Source organism: Ipomoea nil, unplaced genomic scaffold, assembly GCF_001879475.1.
Source record: "Ipomoea nil cultivar Tokyo-kokei standard unplaced genomic scaffold, Asagao_1.1 scaffold1562, whole genome shotgun sequence".
NCBI classification, from domain to species: Eukaryota; Viridiplantae; Streptophyta; class Magnoliopsida; order Solanales; family Convolvulaceae; genus Ipomoea; species Ipomoea nil.
Genome location: NW_017617990.1, coordinates 232,440 through 257,194, shown reverse-complemented (window position 1 = coordinate 257,194; position 24,755 = coordinate 232,440). Strand labels below are relative to the sequence as shown.

Sequence of the window (24,755 nt, the reverse complement as noted above, 5' to 3'; positions counted from 1 at the left end):
ATTCAAACACTGTTGCTTGAACTCGAGTTCCCTACATTTAAATGTATCATTTATGATTATGCATTTGATAAATGAAATAATAATAATAAGAATAATAATATATTAATAACAATAATAACAATAATAATAATAATAATAATAATAATAATAATAATAATAATAATAATAATAATAATAATAATAATAATAATAATAATAATAAGAGTAAAAGACATTTTTGGTCCTAGACTTATAGTGGCTTGGACAATTTTAGTCCTTTATAAAAAAATTTGCCATTTTATGGACAGAGTTATTGTGGCGAGGACATTTTTGGTCCTCCGTCTATATTTCGAGGACATTTTTGGTCCTCCGTCTATATTTCTGTTAGATAACCGTATGAGAGAGGGGTAATTACGTCAATTTAGGCTATCTCCTTCTATCTATTATATCAATGTGTGTTTGGCGGCTTCGATTCTCCTTCTATCTATTTGATTAGTAACCTGTTTGGCGGCTTCGATTTTCCGGCAATTTCTTCGTACAACTGCAACTTGGACTCTCCGACTCCTTCGAATTATGACCGAGAAGAAAACAAAACACACATAGATATAATAGATAGAAGGAGATAGCCTAAATTGACGTAATCACACCTCTCTCAGACGGTTATCTAACAGAAATATAGACGGAGGACCAAAAATGTCCTCGCCACAATAACTCTGTCCATAAAATGGCAAATTTTTTTATAAAGGACTAAAATTGTCCAAGCCACTATAAATTTAGGACTAAAAATGTCTTTTACTCTAATAATAATAATAATAATAATAATAATAATAATAATAATAATAATAATAATAATAATAATAATAATAATAATAATAAAAATAATAATAATAATAAGAGAGATTATGTTTTATGAATTACTTACACTTTCATCTTCAAGGACAATGAACATGTACTTTTCCCCCTTTGTTGCAATAGCAAATTTTGGTTCATTTTTCTTAATAACACGAACTTTATAATTCCATTTCACTGTTTGCGTATCAATATCAATTAACTTGTATCCAGTTGTCATGTTTAATATCCTCCTGCCACAAGAGTAAAGAGTAATAGGAATTCATAGATTAGGTAGGAATTTATAAATATTTGATTTTTAGAGTTTGGTATTGTTTGCAAAATAAATAAATAAATAAATATAAATTAATAAAGATTAGGATTTAATATATAAAATATACTAAAAGAAGAAAGAAAGAAAAAAGGACGCAACAGAGACGGTTTAATCTCCAGTTTCTCTTTTTCTTGAAGGCGAGGTGGAGAATAATGTTGAGGCGGTGAAGAATGGTGGGTGGTCAGTGGAAGCACATATGGGACTGGTTGATCGCCAGTGCGATGTGGCGGGGAGGCTAAACAGAGAGCGGAAGGCTTTAGGTAGGTTAATGGAGGTTGGACATAACATTATAGAAACATACCTGCAGAAATTTCCGTGCTGTAGAATAATTTAGGTGTCTCCGACTTTGATGTTGTGCTTCATAATAATTTAGCTTTGTACCTCTAACCAGTGGGCAATGGCTTAATATACTGGTGTAGTTAGAATTGTATAAGGATTTGTGAATTAGATTTTTCTATAAGGATTTGTGTGTTAAAATTCTATAAGGATTTGTGGGTTAGAATCCTAAGGATTTGTAGTTTTTTTAAAAATGAGAGTGGTTGGTTTTTAAAATTCTTCCCGTACTGTGAATTCTTTCTTCTTTAAGGTAATGTCGTATTTATTATTTTCTGTTTGTACTGTGAATTCTTTGTTCTTTTGGATTCTAATATTGTATGTCTTTTTTATTGCAAAATATATGTGTGGCAGCTGCATATCATCCAATCAGAGAGATTTTAGAAAAAGAGAAAAAGGTAATTAGTCCCATTCTGTGACTTCTCAGGATTTGTGAATTTCAATTCTATAAGGATTTGTGAGTTTGAATTCTATAAGGATTTGTGGGTTTGAATTCTATAAGGATTTGTAGTTTTTAAAAAATGATAGTTGTTGATTTTTTAAATTCTTCCTGTCTAAAAAAAGAGGACACCTGAAGCTTTATCCGAACATTTCACGTAAGTGACTTTTAATGATAAAGAGAGACATTCTGACATGCACCATAATTTTGTTATCTTTATCATTGCCAAGTATTCATTGCAATCCTGAAATCCAATAATGTGGTAATAGGTGCTTTCTATAAATGGTAAATTTCTGCAGATTCTTAATGGTTAATATGTTGCAATTTTTTGTTATAATAAGAGCCTTGGCTTTGTTTTGGGGGCTCAATTAGATATTCACGGATGTGGATGAGAACATGTAAAGAAGTAGATAGAGCAATGAAGCAGAACCTTTGATAATTACACCAAAGTGACCTTTTAAACGGAGCAAATGTAGAGAATTCAGGGCAAACTAACAAGAGAGAAAGTTGGAGTCTTAAAATGAGAAAGATGAATTTGATAGTTATGGAGATGGTTTCAAATGAAACTCAACAGTGATATTCTTACTCAATGTGATTGTTTATCTTTACTATTCACTTTTGTGTTCATATATGTTGCATTGGTATTTACATTTAAAGAGATAGAGTTACAATTGCTTAACGCCACCTCCCCGGCAACGGCACCAATTTGATTGCGATAATTTGGGCAAACAAATAATACCCGGAGTATTCGGGTTATCGATCCACAGGGAAGTGGGGTACTAAGCACTAGCTACTTGGTTACTCATATGGAACTAATCTGAACGAAACTTGAAAATTTGATAATTGTAGAAAATAAAAGACAGAATAAACTAATTAACAAGGTGTTGTAAGCAATAGAGCAAAGCAGGATTCTTGGGATCACAATGTTTAATCACCTAGTGCCAACCAAAGTCGTAATATTTAGTTTGGAATTAAGACTAGTGTGAGAATGCAATGTGGAATTGAATTACTCTCGTAATCTCTATCCCTAGTGAATTTCCACTCTCGTGGCTTAAACACTCAATAAGAACGAAGAACATCATTCATTAATTCCCAATTACTACCATCTCTCGATGTGCAACAATCTAGAATAAATTCCCCAACCAATTTGCCCTTTCTCAAGGTGCAACAGTCAAGTGCAATCGTGTGTGCCCTAATTTATGCCTAACTCTCGTTATGACATGAACATGGCTATGTAGCAAGTAATTTAGGCCTTTAATTACTACCAACAACATATTAAAACAAGATTGCAACACAAATCATAAAACCAAACGTAAATATATTAAAGAATTAAAGAACTAGGCACATAGGTTCATAAACAAATTCACCCAAAAATCCCTAAGGGTTTTTAGCCACTCATGGCCATAATAGCAATCAATACAATCTTGAAAGATAAACAAACAACAATAGGAATAAGAGAAAGAGGGAAAGAATTCTCCCGAATCTTCCTAGCCAATTCTCTACTCCAAAGCCAATTGTAAATCTTGAAGTTGGTCCTCTTGGTTTTTGCTCCTTCTTGCCTTCTAAAACCAAAATCTGGGAAAAAGAACTCTAGGATTGATGGAAGATGATCCTTTTATAGTGGGAATCCAATGGAATTATTTTAGGAAAGTTTCATACTTCCAAATATTTCAGCAATACGCGCTCTCGACGCGTTGAGCCTCTGATCTGGGCACGGTCTTTAGTTACTGGAAATTCTCGACGCGTCGAGCAACGAGCTCGACGCGTCGAGGCTGTGATGCCTCAACTTCCTCCTTTTTTTGACCATTCGTGCTTGAAAATCTCCCCTTGCTTTTGCACTTAACCTGTAATGGTTAAAAAACACTACCAAACACCGTAAAACGTTCAAAGCAAGTGTAAAACCATATCCTAATGAGAATGCAAGGAAAACATGTATTAAATAAGCAAAATTAAAGAACTTAGTTACTGAGATGATTCAAAATAACAGTAAGAATATGCACAAATGTGATTACATCATCGGTGAAATTGTACAATACAATGTTGTCTTATCTTATTCGTCCAGATGAAGCTCGGCTTCAATCCCTCATTAGTTTGTGAGTCGACAACTCAAATTATGCAGTGTGGAACCTACCAAACTCAGTTGTTGTAGCCGGCATGCAAAATTATTTTCATGAGCAAGCTCCCCGATCGCCCCTGCCGGGTTAGCAAACCATGTTTCGGCGATCGTACAGGTCAGAACGAATCGTGGTTCGCGAAGAGTTCCCGGTCATCGGTTCGAGTTAATTTTAGTGTTTTTCACTGGCACTGAACACGCATGATCATCCCGGACGCGTAAGAGCTCCTATTTGAAAATCTGGGCGAAAAGTGCAACAGACCGTTTTCTAGACTTAGATGATCTTCCCGGATGCGTCAGAGCTCATATTTGAAAATCTGAGCGAGATGCACGACATGCCATTTTTTGTTATTAGATTTGGAGAGTTTATAAATTATTTGTAATTTAATTCCGAGTTGTAGATTGTATAGATTAAAGCCCGGTTAGGTCGGTATTTCCACCACCGGCACCTAAACCCCGGTTAGATCGACCTTGCCATCACCAGCATAAGTCCAGGTCCGTCCGGGAATGGTCGGTAGACCAAGAAGTCCTACGAGGGTAGGTATAAGCCCAGGTCCGTCTCGGCATGGTCGATAGGCCAAAACGCCCTACGAGGGTAGGCATAAGCCTGGGTCTGTCCCGGCACGGTCGGTAGACCAAGAAACCCTACGAGGGTAGGCATAAGCCCGGGTCCATCCCGGCATGGTCGGTAGGCCAAGAAGCCCTACGAGGGTAGGCACAAGCTCGGGTTCGTCCGGGCTCGGTCGGTAGACCAAGAAGTCCTACGAGGGTAGGCATAAGCCCGGGTCCGTCCCGGCACGGTCGGTAGACCAAGAAGCCCTACGAGGGTAGGCATAAGCTCGGGTCCGTCCTAGCATGGTCGGTAGGCCAAGAAGCCCTACTAAAGTAGGTAAAAGCCCGAGTCCGTCCTAGCACGGTCGGTAGGCCACAAGCCCTACGAGGGTAGGCATACGATCGGGTCCGTCCCGCCCTGATTGGTAGGCCATATGCTCATAGGCTTGTGCCGACCTCATATGGTCGGCGGTAGGAGGTAATTAGAGCCCGGGTCCGTCCCGGTCTAATATGGTTGGGAGTATGACTAGGGATAGTCCCTAAGTCCAGGTAGTCGCCGGTCCAAGCCCTACTAAGTAGGCAATTTTGGTCTCTGGACCCGTAAGGGCACAAGTCCGACCTAGCGACCGCAGTGTCGTTTGAACTCTAAGTTCGGTTAGGTCAGCATCGCCACTACCGGCGCTCTAAGTCCGGTTAGGTCGGCATCGCCACCACCGGCGCTCTAAGTCCGGTTAGGTTGGCATCGCCATCGCCGACGCTCTATGACCGGTTGGGTTGGCATTACCACCACCAGTTAGATAGTTGAGTCTGGTTAGGTCGGCATTGCCACCACCGGCCCGGCTAGCCCGAGACTGCATCTCGGCCTTAAGCTCTACGAGTTAGGCAATTGAACTCGCGAGGTCGGGCTTCCAACCCCAGGTAAAACCAATCTCTTGATTGGTAAAGATTGATCACTTGATCGCGCTAAAAACCCGATCGCTTGATCGGTAGCTTGCAAATCTTCTATCGTGTTTGAGGTCCGATCTCTTGATTGGTAGGTCTAGACTCCGTAAATTCTCAAAGTCCTACAAGTTAGGCAAATCGACCATCGATGCTATAAGTATGGTCCGGTACATTGGCATCTTGAGCTCGATCGAGTCACTACCCGATCGCAATCAAAGTTAAACGGCAAACTCGGGAAGCTATTGTATCTACTCCCTCATGTTGACGATTCTCGCAACATAGGGAGTGGGGGGCTGTTGATAGGCCTTGGCCTACGGAGCCCACTAAAGCGCTTCCCAGGCAAAGTAACCTTCCCGCCCTCGTCGTCGCTTTGGTCTCCTAGCATAGTGACCTTCCTGGTCTCCCGATCGTTAGACCTTGGCGTCTCCTAACGCCTTGCACTTCCCGATCAAAGCGACCTACCCGGTCTCGTTATCATTAGACCTTCGGGTCTCCTAGCGCCTTGTGCTTGCCAAACACAGCGACCTACCCAGTTTTGCTATCGTTAGACCTTCAGGTCTCCTAGCGCCTTGCGCTTCCGGATCAAAGTGACCTACCGGGTCTTGTTATCGTTAGACCATCGGGTCTCCTAGTGTCCCCCCGCTTGAGACTCTCGGTTTGTAAACCGAGTGCAAAAAGGGGGAAATCGCCCCGATCGCAAGTAATCCGACCTCCTGGTCATACCTAAATTTAATCCCATGCTTGGTAAAGTTAGATCTCCCGATGGCCATTAATCCGACCTCCTGGTCATACCTAAATCCAATCCCATGATTGGTAAAGTTAGATCTCCCGATCGCAATTAATCCGACCACCAGATCATACCTAGCAATCCGGTCATGGCTAGTTTCCCGATCGCTAGATCGGTAAAGATTCGACCTCCCGGTCATATCTAGTTGAATCGCGTTGCAAATTCGATCCCTCGATCAGCAAAACTCAAACGACCCTTTATATTCTATCGGACTGCGCTTAAGGTTGTGCTCTTTTTTCTTTAGCTAAAAATTTTCCCACTGAGTTTTTTCTTAGCCTAAGGTTTTAAACGAGCCAACCAGTGCATGTCGCGGACCGTATAGTCGACTCTTCCAGCCCGAACCCTTTCTCATTAACTCATCGTCAGGGCACGGACTGGGGGGCTACTTGATAGGGAATATCCCCCGGAGTATACCCCGGGTTCAGCCTCTCCGTACGCTTCGTGCTCCGATTTGGGTCGGGGTCAAACGGTTAGGGTCATGGTCCAAGTTGACAGGTCAAGTCCTATATAATTGGGATTAGTTCTTATTGTGTGGGGGGTTTTTTGGGGCCTTCTCCTCTACTCCTCCACTTTCTCTCTAGAGCATAAAATCATCTCTACCCTCTCTAAACACTCAAGAACAACATTGAATAAAAGAGTTCTTTGATCTTATTTTCATAGGATTCTCATACTGGCTTGTACATACAATGTACAGTACTATACACTCCAGGTAATTATCCACATCAAACCCATTTCAAACAATTTGTCCAGTTTGAAGATTTCCCCCCTTTCTAACAGGTCACCAATTTAAAATAATTTTTATAAATAATTTTTTAAAAAATAATTAAAATAAACTAAAATTAAAAAAAAAAAAAACACACACGCACATCGTCTCCACCGAGACGAAGAACATATCTTCGTCTCCAGCTATGGAGACGAAGGTCCGACGAAGGGACCATCGTCTTCGCCGGAGACGAGGAACGCATCTTCGTCTCAGGCCATGGAGACGAAGGGACCTTCGTCTCCGGCCGGAGACGAAGAAGGGATCCTCGTCTCCGGCCAGAGACGAAGAATGGATCTTCGTCTCCGGCGGAGACGAATTATTATGTTTTATTTATTTATTTTTAGTTTATTTTAATTAATTTTTTTTAAATTATTTTAAAAAATATGTTAAATTGGATGACCTATTAGAGATGGGGAAAATCTGTAAATTGGACAAACTGCTTGAAATAGGTTAGTTTAGAGGTTCAATTGCAGTTTTTTTGAGTTCAGTGGTCTAATTGCATTATTGTGTGTTGTTCGAGAGCCCTATTTGACCCTTACAAGAAGTTCATGAGTAGTACATCTTGTTCTAGTTCCATAACTTGTTTACTTGATACTAACAACAATGACTTTGCAAGTAGTCGAATACTAAGTGTTTTTGTTGTCAAGATTGATGCTGATTTTGCCTATAATCCAAATTGGTTGAGTCTTGAAAATGAAATGAATTGTAAATTTATATTAGTTATAATATATTTGAAGGATGCAGAATAAGTATTTTACATACATGACTAATGAATGCTGCAACAGTGGCTATTTTTGAAATTTCTTCATTTTCTGAATTTGCAAGATTGATTGCAGCATTGTTGTAGTCTCAACATCTTTTCAATGCGTCAAGTGTGTTGCGATGTTCTATTGCCCTACATTACCATTTTTAATAATGAGTTTTAAATGTAGCTACGTAAGATAATGATCTAATTACCATTTACATATTATTATCAACATAAAAACATACCGATCCTTTAGGTGTTCTGATCGGGGTACTTTTACAATCGTTATGCTGTGCATCCGTATGCACCATGCATGGTGCATACGGATGCTAAAACGACGTCGTTTTATTAAAAAACGCGTGTCTCCCCTTTAAAAAAATTCAGGTTCGATTCCCAGCAACAACATTATATTGTTCATTCATTCTGGAATTTTAGTTCATAGATTATGGAATTATAGTTCATTGATTATGGAATTATAGTTTATCGATTATGGAATTGTAGTTTATCGATTCTGAAATTTTAGTTTATAGATTATGGAACTTTAGTTCATTCATTCTGGAATTTTTAGTTCATAGATCAGATTATGAAATTATAGTTCATCGATTATGGAATTTTAGTTCATATGTTGTTGCTGGGAATCGAACCTGATTTTTTTTTTTTTTTTTTAAGGGGAGATGCGCGTTTTATTAAAACGACGTCGTTTTTGCATCCGTATGCACCATGCATGGTGCATACGGACGCACAGCATAATTTGCCGTACTTTTAGTTCAACCATTATTGTTGAATGAGTTCTTGTGGATAGAAAAATTCTTATAGCCTAGTTTATTTATATTAAGGAATAAGATTATATAAGGTAGTAAAAATTTATACATTTTAAATCATCTTAATAAAAAAAATATAATTACCTAGATGTGATGTAATCCAGAGATATTACAAGATAGTTTCCCACTTCAATTTATTGGATTATTTGAATACCCTATTTGTCAACAAATTCTCTCAAGTAGTTAATATAATTAATTTCAAACTGTTTATTTATTTATTTATTTTTTCCATTGGTATTAATAAAATACTTAGTGAATAAATATATAACATACTTTGTATTATAACTTTGATATTTAATTACAAAATAATGTAAAAATAAGACAATGGACAATGTAGTGAATATAATTAATTAATGAATTTGAAGATAAAAAATCTTTGCATTGTAAAAAATAAAGACAATATAACTAATAAAAATTGATAAATGACAATAGTCAAGAAACTATTCCCGGAATTAACAACAATAAATGAATATAATGGTCTAACTTAATAGCTACATATAAATGAAAGCCTTAACAATAATATAAAGAACAATGTATACCTCATAATGCTTGATACCCGTTCCATTTGTCAATAGTATAACCCAAACTTCTCTTGTATGATTTTGGTATAGATAATCAGAAAGGGAATTAAAAGTAAATTAGACAAGGAGGTAATGTATAGCTGTATACACATGCTGCTCTCCTGCTTTCTTCCTTCAAAGTTGGGCTCTAGCTCCGGTCCGGTCCCTGCCAAACTTTCCTTCATGAGATTCAGCTCACTGAACCTGCCTGATTTTTCTGCTGTTTTCGGCCCTGATGTGGATAGAGTTCAGAGAACCATGTTAAAAACAGTTACACGTTTGCAAAGAATTAGATCTCTTCAAAGCACCAATAGCCTTGTGGTCTAGTGGCACCAAGTTTCTCTCCCATAATAAGAGGTTATGGGTTCAAGCCTTAGTGGGCAGTACTGACTCTGTGATTCAGTAGGTTGAGAAAGTAGTTGTGAACAAATACTGCATTGTAACAGAGTCAATAGTACTCAAATAATAAATAAATAAACTCTTCAAAGCCTAATAAGGTAAGTTCAAAGGTAGAAATGAACCTCTCGTGGTATTGGATATTGCTCTGATTCAAGCATGCGCACAACTTGACTCATGGTAGGTCTTTTATGAGCATCTGGGTCAACACATCTTAAAGCAGTCAAAAGAGCACGCTTGAAAGCCCTTGTAGATGGCCTTGTATCAATGAAGGGGTCAACAACTTCTTCTGAGCGTTTGCTGGCTACCATCATTTTGAGCCAGTCCACAAGGTTTACCTGCAGTAGCCAACACGAGAGTGAGCATAAAGAAGTTTGAGGTATCTTGCCATTAAGAAATTATGAGCGAAGGGTAATCTTAAAAGTTAAAATTATGCTTAATTAGACAACAATAATGCCTTCAACAAGGACAGTCCTTCCTAAGTCAATGCAAAGCTATTTTGTGGCAGGATGGTTTGCACATCTAGGGCATGTTACGTACTCGTACGTAGGTAACAAGCACAAAGTATTGTAGTATATTACCTATAAAAAAAAAAAAAAAAAACAAGCTTTTTTTTTTTTTAAAGGAAAAGAAGAAGATAAGCCATTGTATAAAGAAAATGAATTTCAAATAGATTTCTCAACATAAGATAAAAACATGAAAAGTTGTGTATTCATCCATGAAGTAAGACTCCTCTGAATTACTTGTCTAATTTTATTTTTTTTAAAAGGTACAAGTCCTGTGAATCTGAATCACACTGCATTAAAGGCTCTCTATATTTTGAGACTTCCATATGCCAAACAATAAAAGAACCAGGTACTTGCTCTCCCAAAAAGCAAATTAGTTCTAACTAAATCCAATATCTAATTAACAAACCTCATCAGCAGGGCGCCCATAATCCACCGGATCCCTTCCAGTAATTGCTTCCAGAAGCAAAACCCCGAAGCTATAAACATCACTTTTCTCATTTAGAAGACCACTATTTGCATATTCAGGCGCAACATATCTGTTAGGCACAGGTTAGATACCTAAGCATTCAAGAGTAGATGATTGCTTAACTAGCTTCAAGAATATTTGAGTATCATTATGTGCCTGTTTGGTAAAGCTTATGATTATGGATTGTCAATTGTGAATAATCCATAATCTAGTCCAACTTAGGGATTATTGGATTAAATATGCTAAAATGTACTGTATAACCCATAACACCTAGAAAGCAATCAATTAAATCATAATAGTCTAAATAATCCAATTAAATAAGCTTTCCCAAACAGGCATAATATCAAGGATCTAAAAGGATACATAATGAACGAAGATACCATGATGAAACCAATCTCTTAAAAAAAACAAACTCACCCAAATGTACCCATTACCCTGGTTGTAATATAACTCTTTCCCGCGCCAAGCATCTTGGCCAGACCAAAATCCGAAATTTTAGCATTAAAATTGTCATCAATAAGTATATTGCTTGACTTAATGTCTCGATGGACTACTTTAGGTTCAATTGCTTCATGTAAATATGCAAGCCTGAAAAAGAATTATATTGAAGTGTAATTAAAGAGGCACATCCTTTCAAAAAAAAAGCGGCACATAAAATAACAAATATGTTCATAGATCAGTAAAAGTTTAAAGAGAGAAACTCACGCTTTAGCAGTACCAAGAAGAACCTTCATGCGGGCTTCCCATGTGAGGTACCCATGATGTCGCATGGCCCCATGAAGCCATTGCTCTAAATTGCCATTGTTTATGTATTCATACACCAATAACCTAAATTCAACAGGGAGACTCGGCAACAAAGATATATGCTTTCAAGTTCCAAATATCTAAAGTTGCAATTTATAAAGCTGCTGCAAAACAATCACATTTCTTTCTAAGCAGACATGCATTATATCACAAGAATGTGGTTTCTCATTCACTTCTTTCCCTTTTGTGTCTGTGTGTTTCCCCTTATTTGTTTATATATATATATTTTTACTTTAATTTGGGGAGAGATGCGGGGGGAGGGGTGGCTGGGGGAGGAGGGAGGGAGAGATTACCTTTGGGTACCCTCAATGCAATAACCCAAAAGTCGAACCAAATGTTTATGTCGAACGTGCCCAATGGCTTCAACTTCGACTCTGAATTCCCTCTCTGCTTGTCCTCTAAAGTTAGAAGATTAGAAAGTTCAATACAACTACATCATCGGGAATAGGAAGAAATTAGTTCTGCAGAAGTAAGGGCAAGCAACTTACAAATTGTTGAGTAGTTTTTTGATGGCCACAAGAGTTCCATTGACAAGTTGGCCCCGGTAAACAATTCCATAGCCACCCTCCCCAATAATATTTTCTTTAGAGAACTTGTTAGTTGCAACTTCTAGATCCCTTAGAGTAAACCAATGGCCCCAACTAAGCTGAGAGAACTTGGGCGAATCAGACAAAGAGGATGGGCCAGTAATGGGTGTACAAAGAATTGCAGTAGAATTTCCCTTGTCCCCTGATTCAAGCCCATTGTTATTCTCCAAATTATTAAATGTACCAGACTGGGTGCTATCATCAAACTTTTTAGTCTTCTTAGAATGGCCCAAAAGCTTATCAGAATCTTTGTCTCTAAAAGTATCTTGAAAGGAGTCACAATGGTCATTATAGTTATTTTGTGAATAATTGTCAACTCTAATCTCCTTTGAAACCGGAGGAATGTGGCTTGTGGGAAGTGTTTCATGGTTCTTTCTGAACTTTTTACGTGATAGACAGAAAGGCACCACTAACAGAACTACTACAATAAACAGGCCCGCACATATAGCTATCAGTACCCACACCTTAAGATGAAAAAAAGTTGTTCTCTTTGACAATTCAGAGCTAAGGTTGGATGCCATTTCAGCAAAACCTGCCAAACATGAATAAAGAGAAAGAAAAAAAAAAAAAAAAAAAAAACAACAAAGTAACTACACATTTTTGTTGCTTTCCATATAGTAGTTATCCCTTATTGATCAATAAAAGAATTGGGTACAAAGTACTGCAGGGGCAAAGGCTAGACACAATTAGCATTTCAATGGATGCTCTGATTGTTACTTGAGATTTGAGAATACATTATTTCTTCTGCTGGTTGTCATGGATTTTCATAAGAAACATTGACAAAAGGAATAGCCATTTAATAAAAAATCAAATAAAGCCAATAATCTGGCATTGAACTGAGTTTGTAAGCATTTGCACATTAAAGACCATCCATTCAAATGTGGGATTGTGCAGAAAGAGAATAGAAGAGAAGCAAAATATGCAGCACATCATTCCTAGTATCTAGTAAATGTAAATATGAAGAGAATCCATATATTCACATTTTTCAAATATATTTGAGCTTAGTTTTCTCTATTCAGCTCGCCTCAAAATACGTACAAGCCAAGATCTAGAATGTGAAGGTTCTAAGAGTTGAATCTTTACCTATTAAAAAAAAAAAAACGCATAAAACTTCACACTTTACCTAATAGCACGACTTGGGGGAACAAAAGCAAGACGGAATCCAATATCTTTCACCCACTCCTTGTTCCCCCAAGGAAGAAGCAAGGCTTGAACCCTAGATCTCCCATTTAAGAATGTACACTGATGCAGAGGGCGAAAAATGCAACCAAGCCAAGATCCATTGTCACCGGCAAGAGAGGGCTCCCAGATTTATTGCATGACTTTTAAGATAGAAGGAACTTTCCTTTCTTGTCAGTAGCGTTTCTCTATCGGCTATAAAGCAGTACTGGTTGAAGCCTTCCTTTCAAGTTGAAAATCCCAACACTCTGAAAGCAAACAAAGCACGCAGAATTCTTTAATGAATTTATCACAGAAAAATGTGGGGGATCAGGGATGGAGGACACAGGAAAGGGTACTTGTGGTCGCCTGTTAGGTAGTGCCTTTACATTACATACAGTAGAACAGAAGCATCTGGGTGATTTTTCATTACGGTAGACGCAAAAAGCTTCTTAAAATTCCCCCTTCTGAATTTGTTTTGCAGAGGAATTTGGAGGTGATTTCGAAAGTGACACTCTTAGAGACGATGAACCATCACTGTGAATGATCATCAGGAGCTTATTAATTGATCTCTGTTCTTTTGTTGGTCAAAGTTCTTACGCGTAATGCAGTGTCATATTTATCATGATGAATTCAATTCATGTTTGCATTTGAAATTAGTTTAGTGGGAATAATTGTGGGTCAAACATGAGGTTATGGGTTTGAGTTGGACTCTTTGTCTTTCACTAGATTGAGGAAGTAGATACGATATTGATTCTATGTGCGTCAATAGACAGAGAAAAGAGATAAGATATTGACTTTTTCTGCATCAATAAACAGAGAAAATAAATATTAACATATATTACATTCTAATGGAGGAACTTTTTGCATCAATAAATAAAGAAAGTAGATATCAACATATATTACATTTTAATGGAGGAAGCAGTACTCAAAAAAAAAAAAAATGCAACGAATAATTTGCCCATCTTGAACCCCTAACTTATTCGTTTACTACATTTTTGTAATTATAATCACGAATTTGATAGATTAATGTTAATTACTTAAAAGATAACAAATATTAATAAATAAATAAAATCAAATAATAGAACAGGGGAGAAATGAAGATGAAAAAAAAAAAAACAGAAATATGAAGTTTTATTCAATATAATTCTTTCACCATTTATATCAATATAGATGCTACAAATACATAATAAATTCATGAGTAGTTGCAATATAATGCTTATAATTAACAATAAAAGTGAAGTGAAGTTTGTAATGTTTGATATATAAATGCCTATATATATATATCCAAATTGAATATATATAATATTGGATGAGATCAGAGCTCATCCTTAGGCTTAGGTTGATGAGATGATGAGTGTTGGGGGTTGGTATTGGAGTTCTTGAGTGGGTAGGATGCTTGCATTGCTATTCCACACAGTCCCTCTTTGTCCTCAACTCCACGTTTCATCCTAATGTATCCTTTTTCTCCCCATTCACCTCCCCACGAGTTCTTCACAATCCAATATTTGGTCCCGTCAAGCGTTGTTCCGTACCCCACTATTGCTACGCCGTGATCCAACTCTTTCCCGCATGCTCCATTGAAAACACCCTGCAGTTTTGCACCACCAGTAATAATAAGCTAAGCTAGCAATTCAAGCTATCCTAGATTTGAAATACTACATATATAAATATATATATATATTACCTCTGAATAGAACTGTAAATCAAATCCTGAAGCTTCTATGGCTACAGAGACAGGTTGATTGGCTACGGCTTTAAGCAGTGCATCCTCATCGTTAGCAGGCACATCCTCATGTCCGTCGATGGATACTACCGGGGAGTTCATCTGCATGCATATATGCGCGTATATATATAAACATCATATCATATCGATCGATCGATCATATATTAAATATTAAATATATAAATGAATTAATTACCTTTTGAGCATCGCACCGGCCATCTACAGCCCTGTAAGGGTATATCTGTTCCGTGGAGATGCCTCCTTTGTTGTTGATGAAATCGAATGCTAAATCCATGAGTCCTCCATTGCAACCTTGGTTTTCTTGAGTGTCACAGTCAATAAGCTCTTGCTCCGATAAAGACACCAGTTGGTTTGTTTTGATTTGGTTTATACCTTCAACTGCTACAACAGTGGAAAATGCCCAACAACTTCCGCATCGGCCTTGGTCTTTCACATTGGTGACAGCGCCTTTGGCCCTCCAATCAACAGAGGGTGGGATGTCACTCACATTGGCGTACTTGAAAGATGGGGAAGCTCGAGAAGTAGCGCCTTGTAGCATCCGATGGTGCTTGATTTTGGAAGAGGCGTACAAGCTTTTGAATTCCTGGGTAGTCAGGGCTGCAAACTTGTTCAGCTTCAGCTTGTAAGGCTTGTCCTCCTTCTTGTTGAAGTTGTGGACATACTCAACATTAGCCTTGAACACGTTGAACCTCTTTTGCTTCTCCTCTAGACTCGTGGACACCGTGTGATGGCTCCTCCACCTCTCGTACAACTCCCACAACCTTTCCTCGCTCTCTAACTCCCACTCCTTGAAATCGAACCCTTCCCCGGACCCCACAACCAAAGCTACGCATACCACAACAACCACCAACCACCACTTGTTCATCATCATAATATATATTGGAAATCTAATTAATATGTATCAATCAAATTAAATTTGATAGGATGAAGAATTGAAGATGTACTGGATGGAGGACTGTGGGCTGTGGCACTGCCTTTTATAGATATCTAAGCTAGTGCGTGTATTTATGGGCAACAACAAACCTGCCGCATGCAGGATCGGAGCATAGTAATAATATAATAATACTCCGTATATAGTAGAGATGGAGGCTGAGAAACTATGTAGACTTTGTAGATGAGTAGGACATTAAGGAAAGTTATGGGGTGAAAGCTAGGTATGGAAATTCGCAAACTTTGCTGTACAAGCAACAACTTTTAATTTTAAAGTGCGCGTTAGTTTGGTTTCGTAATTATAAAGGCTGGATTGGCTTGGCTTCCTTAACACATGATGGAGCGAGCAGTTATGTACGTTTCATCATTTAACTGATTACTTTTCGTAAATAGGCAAGCCAAACACGTTTCGATCTTTTTGGTCCGGCTCCATGAAAGACGACAAGTCGTGAGTCAATATTGTCTTTATTGAGCCTCAATCTCACAACCTCTCTTATAAGGGAGCAACTTGGTGCTATTGAACTAATTTATTTATTTTGGTTGTGAGGCCTTAAGGTACCTGCTGAGCTAAGCCACAATATGTATATTCTTCGTAACTGCTTTATCTTAGCTTATCACAGAGAAAATATTAGGAAAAAAATGGGGGAAATAGCATTTTTAATAATATAATATTTACTATTTAATATTTTCTTGTTAAGTGTTATATCACCTAACTATCCATTGGAATTTCTATATATTTTATATAAAATATCTAGAACAAACTTGCTTTGTTGTTTTATTTTATTATATTCGGAAAACAATAATAGTATGTATATTCCGTATGATTTATTGGAGAAGAAATTTTATTAGTGCAAGAAAGGATCGGAAAAATGTAACGGATTGTCTTTTTGGATCTCTAAAAATAGTATGAAGATGAAAAATTAAGATAATCTATACTATCTATCTATACTATATATAAAAATAAAATCTTCCATTTCAACTTTCCGCCCAAAACAGTCTTATACTATTAAGATTTGTGTAATCTTATAAAATAATGTAATACAATTCCTAATAGAACCTACTTTCTTATTCGTACTATAATTCTACATTAAAATTCCTAACAGAATATATTGTTTCCTACTTTCCTATTCGTACTACAATTCTACATTGAATTCCTATTTGTAATACAATACGACAATTTTAAAATTCATATTTCTATTCAACAATATTATATTAATCCTTTTCCGGTTAAAAATTATATTCTTCATTATTAGTTTTATAATTCTCTGTTAAATTTACTAAATTTCAAACTCCCATTAAAACTCAACTGCCGGACTAAATTATTAAGATTTAAATAAAAAATCTTTAAAAACATGCATGTTTAATTCTCCGGCCTTTATCTTCCGGCAATCACATACAAGAAACCTAATTCCATACAACACTGATAAACCTAGTTAAAATCAAACCCAATCTCCCAACTCAATGTTGTACTCAAACACTCCTAACTCACCTATAAATATAGCCCAAAATCCAGCACTCCATCAACAAGACTGAAACAGAAGATTTAGGAAATCAATTTGGAGCTTGTTTTTTTTTTTTTTTTTTTTTTTTTTTTTTTTTTTTGAAGCAAACAACTTAATGCATTAAATCTCGAACCAAAGTGCTTACAAGAAACGGAGGGGGGCATCAAACCACTCCCCAAACCTGACTCCGAATAGCCTCCCTAGCCACAATATGGACGGCACTGTTCGTAGATCGCCTAACACAAAGGAATTGAACATCATCTATCGTCGAAGCCAATTCTTTAACATCATCCAAAATAAGTCCAAAATTAGAATTAAAAGAATGGTAAGATAAGGAAAAAAAAAAACATAGTCTGTGAGTCCATCTCCACGTCCACCCCACCCATTCCCGTGCCTTTGAACCAACTTAACGCCTCTCTCAACGTGATCGCCTTTGCTTCATTTACTGTATATGCCCCATCCATTCACACATTCTTTGCTGCCAAGAACGTGCCCTCGTGATCTCTCAGCACCCAACCTAACCCCATCAAGTTACTTGTTACATTGATTGATGCATCCTTATTCAGCTTGAATCTCTCTGAGGCTGGCCGTTTTCAATGTTTATTACCTGATTCAGTTCGGCCAGCAAGTGCAACAGCATTAGCATTCTTCCAATTTTGCCAAAATGCAAGCGTTCGGCGTAGCATCACATGCACATCAAACACTACCCCTTCCTAAACATATTGATTTCGGGTTTGCCAAATTCCCTAGCATGCCATTATATATTTATCCAGGTTTTCACCATTCAACAGCATAAGGGAGCCAAAAAACCAGTCTATGACATTACCATAAGATGAAGCTGCTACAGGTACGCCCAGCAGCCCCCATATTCTAGGATTTCTAGCAGCCTCGTTGCAAGTTGCGAAAATGTGAAAAGCACTTTCAGGCTCAGCCCTGCACATGTGACAAACCACATAACTATTAATTCTTTTAGACTGTAGGGCATCACATGTTGGCAAAAAGACGAAGCTAGCTGCCATGCAAAGTGCTTCACCTTCGACGGTACTTCTGCGTTCCACAACCGGGACCATGGCCGATTATTATGTACATCGCCCTTTATCTATTATAACAAGATTTAACAGTGTAATCCCCTTTCTGATCCCAAAACCAGTACCACGCATCTTGTGGCTTCCTAACAAAGATCAGAATATTCAAAATCAAATTGGCATCGGGTATTAAAAGTATTCCTAACATTATTCACATTCCAACCCGTACCACTACTGTTAAGGAGAGTAGCCACAGGTGCTTCATACACATCTGCCGTCAAGATTGTTGTAATAAACGGATCATCTTGTGCTGGTAACCATGCATGTCTCCCTATCACGATGCCAAGGCCATTTCCAATAACACGCATACAACCCTCTTTGAGCACTTGCTGCACTTCTAGCAACCCCCTCCAAATAAAAAGATGGGTTACTACCTGCAACAACATTAAAATAATCACCGTTAGGATAATACCGTGCCTTATACACTCTTACCACTAAGGAAGTGGGCTTAGTAATCAATCTCCAAGCCTGTTTGCCAAGCAGAGCCTTGTTCATCTCCGCAGGGTTCTGAATCCCATCCCCCAGCTACTTTCGGGTTGATAAATAGGATTACACTCTCCACCGCAGGCCTCTGCTATTACCAACTCGCCCGGTCCACCAGTATTCATTCATCAACGTTTCAATCTTCTTGCATAGACCTTCGAGCAATAGGAATACCATCATAGCGTAGGCCGGCATTGCTTGGACTGCATTCTTTAAAAGCACCTTGCACCCAGCTCTGGACATGAACTTTGCATTCCAACTCCTTATTTTGTGTCTTATTCTTCCCGACTAATGAGGGTAACCCCAAGTACTTGCCCGCGGTATTACCCTCCGATACCCCAGCAAACCATTCTGGGCCTGTACCTCGGACTTTGTACGTACTATTTTGCGCTTAATGCCCCGGATAATAAACCCAGTGTTTTCTACCCCCGTCTTGTGTCTCTATACCCGGTTTATGGTGGACCCGGTCCCAATAAAACCATCACCCCCGAATGTCTCTCACTTCTTCTGATACGAGATTGCCCTTCAAGTTCCAGCATAAACAAATTCCATTGATGCTTGAATATGCCATGACTATCAACAAAAGCCAAGGCCAAACACTAACTCATGTTGGGTTATTGCTAAAAAAATCGGTCTTTAATCATGAACAATTGTACGTGTCTTTCTCCCGAGTCACCCATCCTGATTGCCCTGAAGGTGATAGCTCTAGACGAGGATGGACAAGATTGTGTTGCGACTACTAATGTCGTCTACAAAGAAGTTTTCAATAATGTGTAAATACAATCGATGATATTATGTTTTTTTTTTCCAAAATTGCTATATATCTAGACAAAAATATGTCATCTATACAAATGAATTAGGATAGCAATTGATTACTATAACTAAGTTGCTAGAGAACGAGTACATTTGCCCAATTTATAAAAATCCTAAATGCTGATATATAAAATCTCTAAACTTACAGCACCGCATGCATACATCTACACATTAGCTATTAATTTGAGTAATTATTTGCTCGAATTCAAGCAATGATAACATCAACAAACATAAACGATCCAAATCATATATTCAATTGCATTATATAATATTTGATGTTATAATTTAAATAATTGTATATTGATCCAAATATTTTTAATATATTATAATAAATACATTCCGTGTATCGCACGGGTGAAAATACTAATAAATATAATAGCTAGAAATCTAAAACTACAAACTTATCAAATTTTGTTTTTTGTTTTTTGTTTTTAAATGTCTACCAGCTTTAAACTTCAGTTAAAGTTATTCATTTGTTTTATATATAAGTATATAACTCGCACGTATAGATCATATACTATACGGATCTTTGCTGTATAAAAGTAGTTCACGACATATAGGTTTTAGTAAAATAAAAGTCATTCACTTTGCAGTTATTTCTGGATTGAAAACTGCAGAAAAGATGCATGGAGTGAGAATTAAGGACATGAAGTTATTGCTCAAAAGACAGGAAAATGTTGCTTGTGGGCTATCGTAGCGTAAGATACATGGGACTACCGAACTACGGATAATAATTTATATGATCTATTATTTATGGGTAGAATTTATGATAAAGTTGTTCCCGTTAATGGCAATTGGCAATTGATGCATGATTTTCTGGAAATTTAAACTTTTTTTTTGGGAAGTGGAAATTCAAACTTTTATAACAACTATATCTATACTTTTAAATTTTGTAAGGGCCTCTCACACTCCGATCCAATGTAAATCACGTTGACTCAATGGTGCAGTAGACAAGGCGACTCAATGGTGCAGTAGACAAGGCTAAATGCCCACTTTGGGCATAATTCTCACACTGCCGCCGAGATTTGAACCTTGGTCTCTTGTTCCAAATACTACCCACTAAACCATTGCGCTAAGCCCGTGCGGGTTACTTTTAAATTCTCTTCCATATGGGAAGTTATGGTTAGAACCGCCGAGCATGTTATCGTGGTCATAGGCACTTCGCTAACCACGTAAATCTTATTTTATTTACTTTTTGTCATTATTATTACTTTTTGTTCTCGTTAATCTCAACAGTATCTAACGACCGATTTTTTCATTATCGTTATTGCCTGTTTTTGAAACTTGTATCTATATAAGAAAATTCTGAGGTTTTTCCTAACTTTTTTTTTTATTCGTTGAATTATTTCGTTGCAACCTAGCAATTTGTCTTGTGTCATATACATGAATACATGATTATTAAAAACTTGTAGAGGAAAGTGTATTGATACAAGGCTGAATTGAAGTTATTGATTTCCCAGTGATTTAATTTTCCAGCCGAGATTATTAATAAGTTTTTTCCAAGAAGCTAAGGGACAATGATTTTCATGAATTGTTTAGGTTTTTGAAAGCGAGAAACTTTGACATTGAGAAGGCAAATTAAAAGAAATGTGGCAGAAGATGGTTTTGGGGCTGAAACTATGATGGAGGATTTTGTCTTCACAGAAAGAAATGAAGTGCTGCAAATCTGAAACTATCCAGGCCAAATGTAAGGTTACATAGTACATATTATATTCATCCACACACACTACAAATATGTATATATAGCTCAACATTAACCCGGCCAACGTAACTACAGAACAGAAATTAATTTGAACAACGAACGTAAAGTAACCAACCTCGAGGCGAGGCGATGCAACTAACTTAAACTTAACAGTACATATCGTGCTAGGATAGCTTATTCTTTCCCTCAATCATACTACTCATGTTTAATCTGCATTAACATACACCTGACGTCCTTACTGTTAGGCCTCTCTTTTGGATTATCAAGAGTGCAAAAGCAAGCAATCTTGAGAACCAAAAGCATTTGCTCCTCGTACCCATTTCCTAACAGCTTAGGATCAATGGCTCGCTTGGGATCGTCAGAAGCAGTCATCACATTTCTCAACCATTTCACCAAACTCATCTCAGATGTGTGTTGGAAAAACTCATCCGATGGAAGCTTCCCCATCACAAGAACGCCTAATAACACCCCGAAACTGTAGATATCACACTTGTCCGTGAACTTGAGTGTTTGGTGATATTCGGGAGCGATATACCCCACAGTTCCTGCCACATTCGAAGTAGTGATATGGGTATGAGCATCGGGGACTGCCTTTGCCAGCCCAAAGTCTGCAATCCTTGCCTCCATGTCGTCATCTAGGAGGACATTTGCTGGCTTCAGATCCCTGTGAATTATGCGTTGAGTATGATTTATGTGAAGATACTCCAGACCGGCTGCTATTCCCACTGCAATTCTGTGGCGCGCCAGCCAATCTAATTCAGGCCCACCCTGGAGTGCATCTTGTAGGCTTCCATTCTTCATGAATTCATAAACTAGGTAATGACAGTCTGGTCTTGGCATATGGGCTAGCAGAGGAAGTAGATTTCGATGCCTGATTTGACCCACAATCTGAATTTCTGATTTTATCTGACGCATCTTCTTATTCATAAGCCTGCTATCTTCTTCAGCCAGCTCTGCAGCATCCTTTGCAGGCTGCACAATCTTCTTTATAGCAATCAACTTCCCATTACTTCCAGGTAACTCAGCTTTGTAAACTTCTCCACATCCACCCTTTCCAATGATCTCTAGCGACGCCAATCCATCTTCTTTCTCCAAGAAAGCCAAGTCCTCAGCTTTCTTGATCAGTGGGCTGAAAATTGTTAAACTCGAATCTTTCCCGCGCCCTCTGATTAAAAACATTAACGCCTTGAAAAGCACAGAAAACAGCACCCCTGATAAACTCCCTGCAAAACCTCCAACTACAAACCCAATAATCCACCCCCTTACTTTTTTTTTGCCCTTGTTGTGTTTATGCACTTCTTGTGGAGCTGGAGCTGGAGCTGGAGCGTTGTTTGCGGCTGTAGGGGCCATTGCTGATGAGGTTAGATTTCTTTCTTCAGCAAAAATATAGCGTTTTGGTTCGTCATTCAACTCTGCCTCTGCTGATACTGATACATACTCAACCTGCTGCTTCATCACCGGCACAGGACCTCTTAGTAAACTGTTTCCGGAAATGTTCAAGAAACGGAGATTCCGGAATGATTTCAAAGACTGAGGTATTTTGCCAGTGAACAAATTATCGGAGAGGGAGAGTTTTTCCAGGTTAGGAAAATACTGCAAGAAATTCAGGTTCCCAGAAAACTTGTTCCTTGAAAGGTCAAGGATTCGAAGGCGTAGCAAAGCAGACAATTCAATAGGGACTTGGCCGGACAGCTGGTTACCTCCAAGGTCCAAGATCTCCATTTTCTTGCAATTAAGAATCTGAGTTGGGATTTGATCAAAGAGTTGGTTGTTTGCAAGAGAGAGCTCTTTGAGCTCAGAGAGCCTTGAGATCTCCGGAGAAAGACTCCCTCTAAGCTGCTTGGATTCATAAACAATCCGCGTCACCCTCAGAACGTACGAGTTGTTTACAACTCGTCGTTCGCAGTATATTCCGGGGGAGTCGCACGGATCTCGAAGAAGAGCATTGACGCCCAAGTGTTTCTGAACAGACAACAGAGCATCGTAATCACAAGGGAGGAGACTTAGCTTTCCATGAACAACAAGGATCACAGTGAAGCAGTAAGACAAAGAAAAGAGGGATGATGAGAAGGCCATGGTATTGCCGTATGGTGGGTGTTTTCCGGCGGTTTACTAATGGTGGGTAGTTGGCCGGCTGGTAAGAAGCCATCGCGGAAGCGTATGATGATAAATAACGCAGGCCAGCCGGCATTTAGCGGAGACTTGGGAAGTCAATGAACCGTGTGGAAATTTCGCAACCAATTATCAAGTGGCCAACTATTAAGTCCTTGACGGGGAAAGAAAATAAATTAGCATGTGGGTACCATGGGTTGACTTTTGAAATTCCTAAATTGCCCTTAATTCTTTTGTATAATTTCTATTTGCCCTTAAGTATCGTTTGGTACCCATGTCATGCAACATTTTTTTTGAAAGCAAAAGCAAGGGATATTAATATATTAATATATTATAATAACGCAGAAATAGAGTTTGAAGGGACGATGTCCCAGTACAGCAGTACATATAGTTAGCTTGAGAGTAGGCTTCTGAAGCAAGAGTGTGAGCTAGTAAATTAGCTAAATGTGACACTAAGCTAAAAGAATAATGAGTAAAAGCACACAAAATCCCCCTATAATCCTCAATGATCAGTCCAATGTATGAGAGAATGTGTGGCCGGGAGAGAGACAAGCAATTGCGGAGCTCTGAACAAACCGATGAAGAAGTCGGCAAACGATACTCCACGCTCTTTTAGTCATGATAAAGCCTCTGTGCATGCAAGGGATTCCACCATTAAAGGAGACGAGTAGCTGGAAAGACGCCCACTGACCGCAGCAATGAACTCCCCTTCTGGCGAGTGGAGAACAGCTCCAAACAAAGCCTCCCCCGTCGACTGGTCGTATCCTCTGTCGAAGTAGCACCTGGGCAGTATTGTAGCTGGCTGGGTGAGCACAGCATTGGCAGTGGGCGGAGAGCTGCAGACATTGAGCTGCCTCCAAGCATGTAATGTCGACGAGACTGTCCTTAGGATCTTCCGCGGCAACGTCAAAATGCCCACCCAGACAGCCGAATTCCTTGCCCTCCAAACATGGCAGAACACTTGTAACACCCCCAAAACTTAAACAAATAATAAGTATTTAAACTTAGAAAATAAAAGCAATTTCCAACCATTAACATAGGTAAAACCAGCGGAAGCTAAGCAGAGTTGTAGGGATGTTATGCCACATCTAGATTTCATATCTAGATGCACAGGCTTACAAAAACTAATATCCAAAAGTCAAGTTCACGGCACACAGGCCAAAACCACTAAGCTAAAGAAAGAAACTAGTCTACCAGGCTCCACTAACGCGCTCTCAGCTCAACTAAGCACCTGAAAACATAAGGTATAACAACCGTTAGCAAAA

General features: G+C 38.3%; 3 protein-coding genes across 7 annotated transcripts; all 3 read right to left on the bottom strand.

The window, feature by feature from the left end:
* Positions 1-9,088: 9,088 nt before the first annotated feature.
* LOC109189752 (probable receptor-like protein kinase At5g18500) lies at positions 9,089-13,693 on the bottom strand. 5 transcript variants are annotated; one of them, XM_019340364.1, is made up of 9 exons: positions 13,476-13,692; positions 13,082-13,385; positions 11,860-12,490; positions 11,665-11,769; positions 11,273-11,395; positions 10,985-11,155; positions 10,508-10,637; positions 9,718-9,930; positions 9,089-9,428 (listed from the first exon to the last, which is right to left on the bottom strand). In XM_019340364.1, the coding sequence occupies exons 3-9, from the start codon at positions 12,477-12,479 to the stop codon at positions 9,387-9,389; spliced, it is 1,404 nt and encodes a 467-aa protein (XP_019195909.1). In that variant the 5' UTR covers positions 12,480-12,490; positions 13,082-13,385; positions 13,476-13,692; the 3' UTR covers positions 9,089-9,386. The 5 variants fall into 5 exon arrangements, with proteins under 5 accessions (XP_019195909.1, XP_019195910.1, XP_019195911.1 ...); XM_019340365.1 differs by having other exon boundaries at positions 13,506-13,692; XM_019340366.1 differs by having other exon boundaries at positions 13,515-13,692.
* Positions 13,694-14,229: 536 nt separating this feature from the next.
* LOC109189753 (vignain-like) lies at positions 14,230-15,841 on the bottom strand. Its single transcript, XM_019340368.1, has 3 exons — positions 15,039-15,841; positions 14,804-14,944; positions 14,230-14,707 (listed from the first exon to the last, which is right to left on the bottom strand). Exons 1-3 carry the CDS (start codon positions 15,732-15,734, stop codon positions 14,435-14,437), a joined length of 1,110 nt encoding a protein of 369 aa, XP_019195913.1. The 5' UTR covers positions 15,735-15,841; the 3' UTR covers positions 14,230-14,434.
* A 5,549-nt stretch (positions 15,842-21,390) lies between these two features.
* LOC109189751 (leucine-rich repeat receptor-like serine/threonine/tyrosine-protein kinase SOBIR1) lies at positions 21,391-23,597 on the bottom strand. The gene has a single exon (XM_019340362.1). The coding sequence runs from the start codon at positions 23,452-23,454 to the stop codon at positions 21,574-21,576; it is 1,881 nt and encodes a 626-aa protein (XP_019195907.1). The 5' UTR covers positions 23,455-23,597; the 3' UTR covers positions 21,391-21,573.
* Between the last annotated feature and the right edge of the window lie 1,158 nt (positions 23,598-24,755).